Source organism: Oryctolagus cuniculus, chromosome 6, assembly GCF_964237555.1.
Source record: "Oryctolagus cuniculus chromosome 6, mOryCun1.1, whole genome shotgun sequence".
Taxonomy (NCBI): Eukaryota; Metazoa; Chordata; class Mammalia; order Lagomorpha; family Leporidae; genus Oryctolagus; species Oryctolagus cuniculus.
The window spans coordinates 158,850,442-158,864,165 of record NC_091437.1 but is presented as its reverse complement, the minus strand read 5'-3'; the positions used below and the strand labels follow the sequence as shown (position 1 = coordinate 158,864,165).

The 13,724-nt window shown below is 55.9% G+C and overlaps 1 protein-coding gene across 1 annotated transcript in view; it reads right to left on the bottom strand.

Annotated features, from left to right (window-relative positions):
• Positions 1–6,056: 6,056 nt before the first annotated feature.
• CCN4 (cellular communication network factor 4) overlaps positions 6,057–13,724 on the bottom strand; it is a 30,789-nt gene continuing 23,121 nt past the window's right edge. The window contains exons 4-5 of the mRNA XM_070075860.1: positions 11,657–11,850; positions 6,057–10,036 (exon numbers count right to left, since the gene is read on the bottom strand). Of these exons, the coding sequence (XP_069931961.1) occupies positions 9,737–10,036; positions 11,657–11,850 (494 nt within the window). The 3' untranslated portion in view covers positions 6,057–9,736. The remainder of the gene's footprint in view (positions 10,037–11,656; positions 11,851–13,724) is intronic.

The following is a 13,724-nucleotide window of genomic DNA, read 5'->3' as shown; positions in this document are numbered from 1 at the left end:
GGGTTTCTGCCACCCCCACGGGAGACCTGGATGGAGTCCCAGCCTTTACCTAGTCCTAGGTGTCATGGGCATTTGGGGAGTGGGCCAGAGGATGTTATGGCCTGTCTCTACCTCTGCCTCTCAAATAACTAAATTGGTTCTTTAAAAAAAAAAAGCAAATACATTTTTATTTTTTTAAAAATTTATTTTATTTATTTGAAAGAGAGAGGGAGAGAGAGAGAGAGATCTTCTCTCCACAAATGGCTGCAAGGGCCAGGGCTGGTCCAGGCTGAAGCCAGGGGCTTCTTCCAGGTCTCCCATGTGGGTGTAGGGGCCCAAGCACTTGGGCCACCCTCTACTGCTTTCCCAGGCACATTAGCACAGAGCTGGATCAGAAGTGGAGCAGCCAGGATTCGAACCGGTGCCCATGTGGGATGCTAGCATTGCAGGCGGCACCTTAGCCCGTTGCACCACAGCGCGGTCCCTGGCGTGTTTTTTTCATACTAAGAAATCCACTGTGTTTCGCATTCCCGGTTAGGTCTCCCTGCAGACGGAGTCCCATCTGAAGTTCTCAAGAGCTTGGACAGACAGTGCTAAGAGGATAAAGCTCTTCAACCCAAGTGAGAGCCTCTTGTTTATGTCTGCAGAAAGGCCAGGCCTCTGATGACCAGTGACAGCCAAGGTAGCGCTTTGACTCCTGTACCTTTAAGCAGAAAACCGTGGGCAGTGTTTGGGTACCACCGGGCTGGAGGGCTGGATCCCAGCTTGGAGCTCCTCGTGTGAGTCCTGGCTCTGCCTCTGATGCAGCTTCCTGCCGAGGTGCATCCCGGGAGGAAGCAGGTGAGTGGCTCAAGTACCTGTGCCCAAATAGGGGACCCGGATTGAGTTCCGGGCTTTGGCCTTGGCCTGGCCCAGATCTGGCTGTTGCGGCCATTTGAGGAATGAACCAGTGAATAGAAGATGTCTCTCTGTCTCTCGACCTTTCAAGTGAAAATACACCCCGCAATCATGGACAGGCTTTGGAGTAACCTCCCAGTGTCTTCAAGGTTTTGTTTGGGATTGGCTTACACCAATTTCAGAGGCGTTCCCAGCATGGGGGTCAGCGTGGCACCAGGCACGGAGGAGGGTGGGCGTGGTCAGCCTTCGTGAGAGGCTACGCAGGGCAGGAAATGAGGCTGGAGAGAGGACCCTGGGGAGGGGCTGGCAGAGGGGAAGGCTGGCGCCTTGGGCTGGGAGGTGATTCCTCCGATAAGCCAGAGTCGTCTTATGACCCCACGACATACCAAAGGCTACTACAGGTACCACTTAGAGTGCAGTGGAATGATCCGAAGGTGGCACCTGTGTGCCTTGGTATCACGGGCTGCTTTCTTAGTGAAACGGAAGGGCAGGCCAGCAGTCTGCCCTACTGGTGAGTGCCCGGCCCTGGCTGCCTCAGCATAACGCTTCTCTCATTCCAGCTGGTGACATCGCTGAGGTCTCTTGGCCTGCACGTAGACAGAAGGAAGTGCGAAATTGCAGGTAGAGCTCAGGGCAAACAAAGCTGCCTTTGTTTCCCCATGCAAGGATGTGGCCCCTGAATTCTGTGCGAGGCCCCAGGTGAGGGAGGCCGGCTCTGCAGGCACAGGGCTGACTCAGCAGACACAAGCTGCGCCTTGCCTGCCTCAGGTCCTGTGTGAGAGGTGGGAAGAGAGAAGGCACAGGCAGGACGAGGAGGAGCGAGCGATGGGACAGCCCTGCGGGGGTGCACGCATCAGCTTTAGGGGTTGGCGCAGGCAGCTTTGGGGGGGGAGGGGACTTCCATGTGTCTGCAGGTGTCAGGTGCTGCTTAGAGGTGGTGAGCCCAGAGCGTCTATTTCTGTTCTCCCTGGCTTCTGGTTTTGGTTTCAGAGCCCCTGACCTTGGCTTTCAGCTGCAGTTGGGAGGCCACGTACACTGAGGTCAGCCAGAGGGGGGCCCTGCAGGGCCCAGCACAGCCTCCACCTGCCGTCTTCCTCGCTGCTTCTCCCCCAACAGCAGTGTTGCAGTGAGAGCCCCGGGAGTGGCCCTCGAAGTGGCAAAAGTGCATCTGATGGCGGGTGTGTCTTGGGCCTCTTTGGGGGTGCAGGAGCCCATCTGCAGTGTCCCACGTGGAATCCCTGGGGAGAAGTCCAGGCATGGCCTGGTGGGGTTGGAGATGGGATTGGGGAGGGGTCCACCGAGCAGATCCACTTCCTTCCTCCTCAAACCAGATTTCTCTGTGTCTCCGGCATGAAACAGGACCCCTAACGCAGCTGCGACCTGGGCTTTCTGTTCTGGGCCTGGATCTAATGCCGTCTTGAGTCTCTAATCTGCCCAGCTGGGCTCAAGTGTTCACCCCTGTCCAGTCAACCGGGATGGGGTGCACCTGGCTCCCAGACCCTCTCTGCCTTATATAAGAGGAGTCTTCAAAAAGTTCATGGGAAAAGGCTGATGAGAAGCCATGTGTGGGGGCTGGCGCTGTGGCATAGTGGGCCAAGCCTCTGCCTGCAGCACCACCACCCACTATGGATGCAGGTTCAAGTCCCAACTGCTCCACTTCAGATCCAGCTCCTTGCTAATGGTCTGGGAAGGCAGTAGAAGATGGTCCAGATGTTTGGGCCCCTGCACCCATCAGGGAGACCCAGAAGAAGCTCCTGGCTCCTGGCTTCAGATCATCCCAGCTCTAGCCATTGCAGCCATTTGGGGAGTGAACCAGTAGATGGAAGGTCTCTCTCTCTTTCTCTTTCCCTCTGTCTGTAGCTCTGCCCCTCAAATAAATAAATCTTAAAAAAACAAAAAGCCATGCATGGGTTTCACAATGCATTTGCAGCAAAACACACTTATGAAATTCCATTTTTCTGCCGACTTTGTGAAGTGAGTGGCGTACACATGGGGGTCAGGGTAGGGGGGACGCTGAGCACTTGATGGGGCTGTGGCAGCTGATGCCACTGAGAGCCTGGCTCACTGCCGCAGAACGTGGCCTTCCTCAACCCGGCCTCGGAGCCCTCCCCAGAGACCCACCCTGCGGAGGTGGCCCAAGCCGCACTTCTAATGCACATGACCTCCTGAGTTCTTTCCCCCAAAACTAGCCATCTCCCAGCTGCGTGTGGCAACAGGGGGGGGGGGGCAGAGCACAGGGTGGAGAGCTCTGGAAACACGGAGCAACGCTTGCTTGCTCTGTTAACTGATGACTCCGCCCCCAGCTTCTTCTTTCCTGGGAGGAGGAGTTCCCGTGGCTCCGTGAATAAGAAAACCAAGGCTTGGGGTGACCCGGCTTGAGCAGTCAGAAGTGGATTAGATTCCTCCCGCCTTTGAGAACAGGTCCCTGAGCACGTAACTTGTGCTGTCGCCTGTTGATGTCTTGGCTTGGGAAGCATCGGTTGGTTCCTGGGACCAAGTAGGACTGTGGATGCCATCCGGGGACAGTGGGTGCCATCAGGACTTTATTGCCTGTGGGAGTGTTTGTCTCTCCATTCTGTTGTCCCTCTCAAAGTCCAGTGACTTGCTTTCATGGTGTCTTTTTTTTTAAGATTTGTTTATTTGAAAGTCAGAGTTACACAGAGAGAGGAGAGGCAGAGAGAGAGAGAGAGAGGTCTTCTGTCCAGTTCATTCCCCAATTGGCTACAATGGCTGGAGCTGCGCTGATCCGAAGCCAGGAGCTTCTTCCGGGTTTCCCACGTGGGTGCAGGGACCCAAGGACTTTCCCAGGCCATAGCAGAGAGTTGGATCAGAAGTGGAGCAGCCGGGTCTCAAACCGGTACCCATATGGGATGCTGGCACTGCAGGCAGCAGCTTTACCTGCTGTGCCACAGTGCCGGCCCTGAAGCTCAGCTCTTTATACAAGGTCTCCCTTGTGGGTAGCGGGGACCCAGCTACTTAAACCGTCCCTGCTGCCTCTCAGGGTGTGCATAGCCGGAAGCTGGAATTGGAAGCAGAACATTGATTCAAAGCCCGACACGACAGTGTGAGATGCAGGCGTCTGAGCTGATGATTTAAGCCCTGCCCCGAATGCCTGCTCCAACAATGAGTTTTGAGTGGCGATTTGGAGACGTCCATTCTTTACAGAGTGTGGGAGCCAGTACGTGAGCTCTGGGCCGGCTTTCTCTTCTCCTTAGAGGTCATTTTTGCTTCTCCTTAGAGGTCATTTTTGCTCGGTCTTACATTGGGAGAGAGCTCGGATTCAGCTGGAGTGGAGCCTCTGGAGACAGAGGATACATTGTGTGTTTTTTGTTTTGCTGATGGATTACACAGGCATCTCTGCTGTATGCTTTTTTTTTTTTTTAAGTGTTTGTTTATTTGAAAGGCAGAGTTAGAGAGGGGGAGAAACAGAGATCCTCCATCCACTGGTTCATTCCCCAAATGGCTTCATCCTGGTCTCCCACGTAAGTGCAGGGGCCCAAACATTTGAGCCATCTTCCACTGCTTTCCCAGGCACAATAGCAGGGAGGTGGATCGTAAGTGGAGCAGCCGGGACCCGAACCGGTGCCCACATGGGATGCCAGCGTGCAGGCAGCGGCTTTACCTGCTACGCCACAGCACCGGCCCCTCTGCTGGATGCATCTTAGAAGAAAATGCCTCAGAGTGAAATGCTCTGGCCATTTTTTTCCAAATTCTATTTTCCTAAAACTGCAACTGCCTGAGATCCTCAGGAATTCCCCCCAAAGTCTACACACACATGTGCGCACACGCACACACACACATACACACACATTCCTCTTCATCCGACACGCCCACGGGCTCCACCGTCTAGCTTTCCACTTTGAACCAAATATGCCTCCGCAGACAGGTGTGCTTAGAAACCATTCGCCTGGGAATTTTCTGTTGGAATGAACTCTCCCCTGACTTTGATTGCTTCATCATGTGTTGGGCGGGGGAGGATATTGGCGAGATGGAAACTTGATTTGAAGGGATCAAGAGTCACCCACGCCATCGTTTCCAGCCATCCGCACATCTGTTCACGCGGCTGAATGAGGGCTGCATCCTATGCTGGTGTTGGGAGACGTGGAAGAGTGTGTGACAGCCTCTAGCCTTCAAAAGCTGCAAGAGTGTATGATTTTAAATCAAGTTGCAGCATAAAATCAGGACATAAAAATAAAAAAAATTAAGGGAACAAGTCTGGGATTAAAGTAAAAAGCATTCAACTGGATATTAGTGACATATCTTACTTGCTACTTCTAAAGAAATACGTAAGCACATTGGTAGAAATTGTAACTTGTGGATAAGCCCTCTTTTACCGGGGGACTGGGACTGGGACTGGGCAGGCAGCAGACGGGTCACTCCGTGCCGACCGTGTCCCGAGCTCTATTTAAGCTTGTGCAGTGCGTGATGCGGATCCCACCAAGAGGCCGGTTCTGTCGCCTGCATTCCACAGCCGAGGAAGCTGAGACTGCCAAGGGCTCACTCCGGGAAGGAGTAACGCACGCTGAGCAGCCCGTACCCGGAATGCGTGGGAGAGACGTGCTTCAGATTCAGGGTTCTTTGGTTTTGCAATGTGTGCCCAGGCTCTGCGAGTTATCCCTCCGTAACCTGAAAGTCTGAACTCTGAAATGCGGACAAACCTGCAGCGTCGTGCGCATCCCTTTGGGCTTTGGAACATCTCAGGTTAGGGACACTCGACCTGTGTGTCAAAGTCCACCTGGCCCCCCGAAGTCAGGTCCGTCTCCACTGTGTCCAGCAGCCCCCCTCACCCCTGCAGGTGCTCCCCTGGAGCCCTCGGCAAGCAGCACTGGCCACGTGCCACGCACCCTGCTGTGCAGACATAGCAGTCCCTGACCTCCGGGGAACCCTCAGTCCAGATGGGGAGTAGAATGGCATTGAAGAAATGAACGTGTGAGTGGGTGCGTGAATGCCCCAAACCTCCACTGTGTATTCACGTGACGTCTTTCATCCGGAACGCATTGGCAGCTCTGCTCTGCTCTGACTCCTAGAACTGATGTTTCCAAGCCCATCTAAGCTATCATTGTTTCCATGCGTAACGCACTGAGACCTGTGTCCACCACCCGGCAGTCATTGAATGCACTCAATGGTGCAGCACCACCTCCTCGTAACCGAGGAGATGAGAAAGCCACCACATCCAGGGGTTGCTCTGCTGAAGGTTTATTGCTTTAAGGAAAGAAGCTTACACAGGGGATTTGCGGGACAAAAACCATTTGCGATGAACAAACACGTTGCATGCTACACACATCACGAGCAAGAGGAGGGATGCTCTAAGACATGGCGGACGGCCCGAGGGCTGTGGGCCCTCTGTGAGAAAGTCTAAGACGTTTCATAGTTTTGGTCACTTAACAAAAGTGGCAGTAGAAATAGTTAATATTAAGTCACAGCTTAAAAATAGATACATACATATATACACATCGAGAGGTACAGAGAGACACGGACAAAGTTCTCGCTCGCTCACGGGCAGGGTTATCGTGCGGGTTATTTTGCATCAAAAATAAGTATTTGAAAAGCGGCGACATGATCAACATCGTGGTACGAGCCACACTACGTGTGCACAGTCCCTTCGGCTACACAGCCGCTGTCACTGAGATCCCAGACTGTCCTGGCCTTTGCATCGGCTTCCTTTGATCACTCTCTGAGTCACTGCAGAGTTGAGATGGCGGCGATTGTCAGTTAAGCACCTCTTGGAGAAATCCTACCTCCTGATCGAGTGCCAGGAGACCCAGGTGTGGCATTAGGAGAGACGGCTCAGGGGTCGGAGAATCCTGGGTTTGCCATCCCGGTCTGCCATTTGCTGGCTGGAAAGAGCCTGAGCCAATGACATAGCCTCTAGGAAGCACAGCTCGTCTTCTAAGACAAACACAAGCAATTCCGTGTCTTGGGGTTTGCTATGAGGGTTCCATGAGATTCAGCACTTAACGTACGTAGTGCAAGGCTGGCACACGCTAAGCCGTCACCATATGCTCATAATAAAGTTCGCTAAGCTTCAGAAAGAGTGGTTTGATGAATCCCGAGCCCCCTCCGTCTCCACCGCGGCACACCAGAGCTTCATCCTAAGCAGTAATGTGAGGTTCTCTCTCCTGTGTCAGATTGTGGAGTTACAAAGGATCAGAGAGACCGCGAGGAGCCCTTGGCCTCTTTGCACCCCCAGCCGATGGGTTCTCCAACAGGAGCTGTTCGGGCCGTGCCTTGGGTCCTCCCGAGAGCAAGGCAGAGGAGCACCAGCGGGGGCCTGGGCTGCAGCAGTGATTTGGCTGATGTCCCAGCTTCCTGGAGTCCTGGCTTCTCCGCGTGCGGAATAGAGAAGAGAAGCAGACACAAGCGGCCGCCATAGTAAGATCACGCACAGTGTAACGTGGTGCTTGGCTCCAGTAAGCACTCGGTCAGAGGAGGTTTTTCATTAACGATTGTCATTCTCAGCAGCGGGCCACACAGTTGTGGAAAAGGTCTTCCTCCTGATCTCACTCCGTGGATTCCAGAATTCTCTCCAGGCCCTGCGTGGGGCAGGTTATTTTCCCAAAGCCACCAGGAGCTGGCGCGTTCCCAACATCACCCCCCACCCACTCTCGGGATGACCCCCAGTCCCTCCCGCCGTGCCTACAATGACCTGGGAAGCTCTGTTCAGTTTCCCAAATCAGAACACCAGTTCAGTAGGACCAGGGGTTTTCTTGAATATTTCAGGTGGAATCAGCTCACGCCTAGCCTTGTGATTCACGGACGCAGCTGTTTGCCCTGGAAGAAAACCCACAACGTGCACCCAGAAGACGCGACACAGGAATGCAAACCACTCCACGTTCCTTTAAAACGTTAGCCATCTCTTTCCATATGGCTCTTAAGAGAAGGTTTGGCTGGTGAAAATTGGATTTTCACGTAAACCCTGGCAGGGAGAGCTTCGGAATAGAAGTCGGAACACATACAACAGGAATTCATCGGATATGTTTGAGCACCACGGTCTGCCTAGCGCTGGCTAGGCTCTCGGGAGGTCACAGTAGGAGGGTCCGTTCCCTGTTCCTTCTGCTCAGGAATCCCCCGGGCGGTGCACACGAGTCCCTCGTGAGTAGCCGTGCGTGAGTATTCAATGTGCAGTGCTGGGTGGACAGAGTCACTTTTGAATGCATGAAGCGGGCTGGTTCTGGTGTAAAGGGGGAGGTGATCTATAAGGAATGCGTGGACTTCTGTCTATCCCCCCTGCCTTTTTGGGTACCTGACATCAAACACCCGGACTGTCCTCTCTGGGGAAGAGAAGAGTGAAACGTCAAAGTAGGACATGGCGATTCCTCTATGCATTCCTATCCTACGCTTTCGGAAGCTCTAAAAGAAGTGTGGGGGGGGGCAGGGAGCAGGAGCTATCAAGTCAGTCCCTCTTGGCTCTGAGTCCCAGTCCCTCCCCCACCAGCTGGGTGACTCTGGTCAAGTTTCCTCGCCTGCCTCTCGGAGCTCCCATTTCACACTTGTAGGAGCCCAAGGCCTGACGGGATTGGCTGCCCATGACCATGCGGAGTCGGTGAGCTGGGGGATGTGGAGCCCTGAGAACAGTGCAGGGCATGCAGAGGTGTTGCAAGAACCGCAACAGCAAGAATGGTCTTTTACTAACAAAATAAGTGATGGCTTCATTTCCATGGATCATAGCCTTCCCTCCCTTTTACCTCTACCCGCTTTGGGGTTATAACACCTGCTCCAACGTCTGTCCATTTCTACAGAGGTCAACCCCTGTGTTCAGACCAGAAAACTGGACAGCCCATTGGTCAGCAGACCCGAAGCCGTGCCAGGGGTTCCTGCCACAGACACAGATGTGTGCTGGTCCAGGTTCCAGGCCCTTTGTGGTCCTGTAGGCTCCGCTCTGGAGGGAGGCAGGCTGCACCCACTTCTTGGGTGATCCACGGCACACCTGTACCTGTCTTTGGTCATCATAGGTGGGGGTGGCCTGGACTTCAGTGGCACCTCCCAAGGCCCCTAAAAGAAAGGAATGTTCCAGACACCACCCACAGGGGTTCTGTCAACTCCCATGAGCCCCTCTGGCAGGAGAGACCTGGGATGCAAGAAGGGCCAGGCCCACAGCCTGAAGCCCTGTCAGTCAATGGCTGCCTCTGAACTTGGCTGACCTTGCCCTGTCCCTGGGGTATTGACTTTTTTTTTTTTTCCACGAGCATGAATAAAGTTTGTCAAATCGCATTTCTCACTGGAATGAACCCAACTGGGACTCTCTAGAATGGGTGAAGAGAAACCTAACTTCTAGCAGTGCTCAGGTTAGTGGATGCAACTTTCCCTTACAAATCCAAACCAAGCAGCCATTCACCTCACCTGGCAAATGCCTGGTGACCTCAGCATGCACGAGTCTTTGGCGTCAGAGCTAGTCTTGGGGTGTGACGGGAGCATTCGAGTGCCACTTGGTAGGGCCCAAGGAACTGTAGCCCCCGAGCCCGCCCGTGTTTCTGAATGGGGCGCATTCTGTGATTTGTCCTCTAAAGAGGAATTAATGAGATCGCAAGTCTGGCTGCCCCCCACTCCTTGCAGTTCAGACAAGACCGAGCAGGGCTCCCAGCAACCTGGACAGGCTGGACCAGGCGTGGGCTTTGTCCTGAGAAGCCAGAATCGGGCCTTTTCTTTGGAGTGGCTGCAGGAGCCTGCCATGGAGGGGACGCAGTCTGGGCTGGAGCAGCACCGTCATGGGTCATCCGGGTGGTCTGAGAAATAAAGGAGGCCATGAGCCATGACCAGGCTAGTGAGAAGTGAGTAGGAAGCTGGCCGAGGAAGAACCAATTGTGAAAGTTGCTGGCCACGGAGGGCTGGCCAGACTCTGCGCCCTGTGTTGTGTGTCTGCCTAATTGGCGATTTCTGAGAAGTCGGGGTAAGATTCCAAGTCAGCAAAGATGTCATTGGGATTCCGGCAGCTCAGGTTGCAGAAGCAAGCGTTAATCCACTGGACCTGGCGGGAGAAGCCAGGCCCGCTGGGGCACTGGAAGGACACACTGATGGTCTTGGACTTGTAGGGTATGCAGCACCTGTCGTCCGTGCAGACCCCACAGTACTTGGGTTGGTAGGAGCGGGTGCTGACACAGCCGGCGAGCGTGAAGTTCATGGGCACCTCTGGCTGGTACACAGCCAGACACTTCTTCCCTGCCTGCAGGAAAGGAAAGGCAGTTTGAGTCGGTGTGCTCAGAGGATGAGCACCCACCAGCCTCCCCTCCACACCCTCAGTTCTCCCGGGGCACCTCATCTTCCTTCTGGCTCCTCAGCACCTTCAAGCAAGGAGGAACATTGTCAAGTCCAGTGTGGTCCAGCCGTGTTCAGCACAAGTAAACCGGGGAGCACAGAGGAGCATTGCTTTGCGTGGGTTGTATCTGACCGCCTGTCCCTTCCCTTTCCTTCCATGTTTCTGCCCAGTCATTCATCACAGCCTCACCAGCCTGGGGAGTCGAGTGAACCCAGGGACGCCGCACACAGCAGCCGTGCTCTGCCCTAACCCCCTCTCCCCACGGCCTCCCACTCCATTCACCTGGATGGACTTGAATCGAAGGTGCTGTGGCTGCTTTGATGCTGGGGGCTCTGTGTCTGTGGCTCATTGCATGCCTTGTACATCGTGATCATTTCCCAAACTCATTGCATGAATCGTGCCTGGGGTCTACTCCAGACTGATGGAGCTGGGGTGGAGCAGAGGTGTAGGCTATGTGGGACATGACACTTCCACAGTTGGAGGGACCCCTTAGAATGGTAACTATGGAAACAGAATTGGGCAGGAGCCGTAAGCCTGCAGTGACAGATGTGCCTCTGCTTTGTGGTAGAACCGTCTCTCAGCTCAGCATCTCAGCTCCCGAGTCCCCTGCTGTTGGTGTCTTTTCCACTCATGATTTCAGGTGAGAGGTGTCTACCAAGGACCACTGTGTGCCGAGCACCCAGCATACAGAGGCCGCTGTGGCAGGAGGAAATGCTCAGAGAAGAAGCAGAAGAGAGAAGAAAGAGGGTGGGTGGATCCGGCCGACCAACTGAGAGATGGCTGCAGACGCGGCCCAGGAATCGGGGCAGTGTTGGATGTCTGAAGAGGATCATGGGAAGCGGGGCTGTCTCGTCAGCTGCACCGCCTTCTCCTTAGTATCCCGAGAAGGCTGCAAGCCCGGGGCCGGTGCCAAGCTTGGTTTTGCTGTGATACCGGGCAGGCCAGTGTGAGGCCAATGAGTGAGGAGGCCTTGGACTAGGCAGATCAGATCCATGTTTAGCTCTGAGGGCCGGAGCTCAGTCGATTTATTTTAATTATCATCGACTCCCAGAGCTGGAAGGGATTTCAGAGCTGAACTCCAGTATTCCAATACTGAGGGCCTGAGGCTCGGAGGGGGGCGACTGGCCACAGTCAGCCACAGTGCACGGATGGCTGCATGCAGCGGCGCCCACGCTCCAGAGCCCTCCTGTCACTGAGCACGGCTGTCTTACGCCTCGGTGCAGGCGGATGTGGGCAGGCGTGGGCGTGGAGGGAGGACAGAAGTCAGGGAGAGGCCCTCGGTCATTTCAGGGGAGCCCTGAATTCCCTGTGACCTTGGTTCTGCCAATAGGAATCACAGAAGCTTCTGATGAGTGAAATTCACCAGCCTAGTGACATGGATTGTCCCAGATGTCGGCGACGGCAGACCCTGCCAGCTGGGCTACTGACTCCCACTGTGTCAGCGGCCCCCACGAGGAAGCCCCGGCGTCAGGCCGGAGGCCGGGCTTGTCTGGGAAGAGCAAGAGGTCAGCCCCGCTCTGGACCCACCTTGATATGATGGCGGATGTCCACATCACAGGGTCGCAGGTTGCACAGGCGGCTCTCCTGTTCTGGCCAGCACCGAGCGTTCACGTTGGAGATCCGAGTCGAGATCCCCAGGCCACAGCTGGTGGAGCAGGGGCTCCAAGGGCTGGTGTAGGCGATACAGTTACTGTGCCACGGCTCCACCTCGCCCGCCACCTCTGCAGAGAGACCACATTCCCCATGAAGCTCCGACCTCACCCGTCCCTAACCCTTCCATCACCACATCCAGGATTGGGGACTGGGGTGGGGCGGGGGACCGGGCTGTTCCTCCCCACAGCAGAGCCAGTGGGCTTCCCAGCAGCGGGAGAGGAGGGCATCTGTCAGCCATCTGGTGGCCACATGGAAACCCTGAAGGAAGCCCTCCTTAGAGACTGGCGGCCCCACGTTCACCTGCTCTGCCACCCACAAGCTGTGTCACCTTACACAGCCCCCGCTGGCCTCGCTCTCCTCCTGGGAACAATCACATCTGCCTTACAGGGCTGGCTGGGTACACACAGAGCACCTTGCTGGGTGCTGGGAAGAGGGGGTTAAGGAGACACGCAGCCTGCCTCTGCAGAGGTTCTGTGTATCTGGGGGAGGGTCACAGGTGAGTCTCTGTAGCCTGGCTCCTGACACCTCATCACACCATACCAGGGCATAGCGTTCAGGGGGCATCAGGCTTCGGCTTGCAGCCCCTGGCACTGCTGTCTATGGGCTGCCAAACTTCCAACCAGCTGGCTCTCCCCTCCCCCTCCCATCCCACCCCCAAAGCCCACATCAGATGGAGTTGCCAGCAGCATAGCCCTTCCAGGGAAGAGTCGGGAGCCGACTGCACACGTGTGAAATTGTCCGGCTGGTCCTGGCCCTTAGCCATCCGTCGGTCGCTGCAAGCTTGTGTGGTTACTTGACCTTTGGCTGGCTCAGCCACTGACCCCTGGGGGTTCTATTGGCAGGTATATGTGCCAACATTAGAGGGAGGAGGGGCTGACGTAGGTGACAAGGCAGCAAGAGGGCTGCCCCCAGAGAGATGCCGCCGCCCGATGCACAAGATAACAGGAGGCTCACCCACCGTGAGCACACGGGCGAGCACCAGGGAGGGAGCAGCAGGCAGAGAGGCAGGAAGGGGGAGAGGGAAGGATGGAAGGGAGTAGGGCGTGCTTGCAGTGGGGCAGGACAGGGGAGAGGCAAGAAGCCCGGGAGGGAGGAGTCTATGTCTATGGCGGATCAGAAGGAGAAAGAAAGAGAGGGACATTCAGTGTGGCACACACCGCCCCCCCAGACCTGTGCAGGGAACTCCAGAGTGTGACTGGGAGGAGGAGAAGCCTGCAAGACTGGGGTGGGGGTGGGGGGAGGAGCGTCTGATGGCAGAGGAGAGCCGGGCTCGGCTGAGCCGGGCTGTGAGCATCTGGGAGGTGGTGCTAGGGAGGATCAAGAGCTTGGGTTTCTGGGTCAGCTGGGCAGCATTGCAGGGGCTCAGCCTGTGCCGGCCAGAACGGGGTCACTGGGCCACACCCGATGGGCAGCTGGCCTCTGCCTCGCCCCTCCCCGTGACCCTGCCGTGGCCCTGCTGAGGGGGCTGTGGTGAGACAGCTGCCCCACTGCCTTAGGCCCGCTGGGGACCGGGCTGTCCCTGCAGCGCCCCCTGGGCACTGCTGCCCCCAGAGCCACATGGGGCGATGTGAGGAGTGTTTGGGGTTGTCAGGGCAGGAGGTGCTGCTGACCTCTGGCAGTGCAGGCAACAGCCCCCACCCCAGAGAAGCACCCAGCCAAGTGCCGGCGGCACCAGTGCTGAGGAGTCGACAAAGCCCCTGAGCCCCTGAGTGATCCCACGCGCTTTTAATGAAAAAACAGAGCCCAAACTCAAGACTCAGAGCCGCCGCTCTGTTCCTTCCCTCAGTCCTTCATGGCCACTTGCCTGGCACAGACTTCTCTCTAGAAATGGCACAGAGGCCCCTGGTCCTCCTCTTGACCCTCATTGTCTCCCGTCACCTCCTTGTCTCCTGCCCACGGCCCAGCGCTCAGAGGTCAGCCTGGTCCCCTGCCCCCAGTAGCA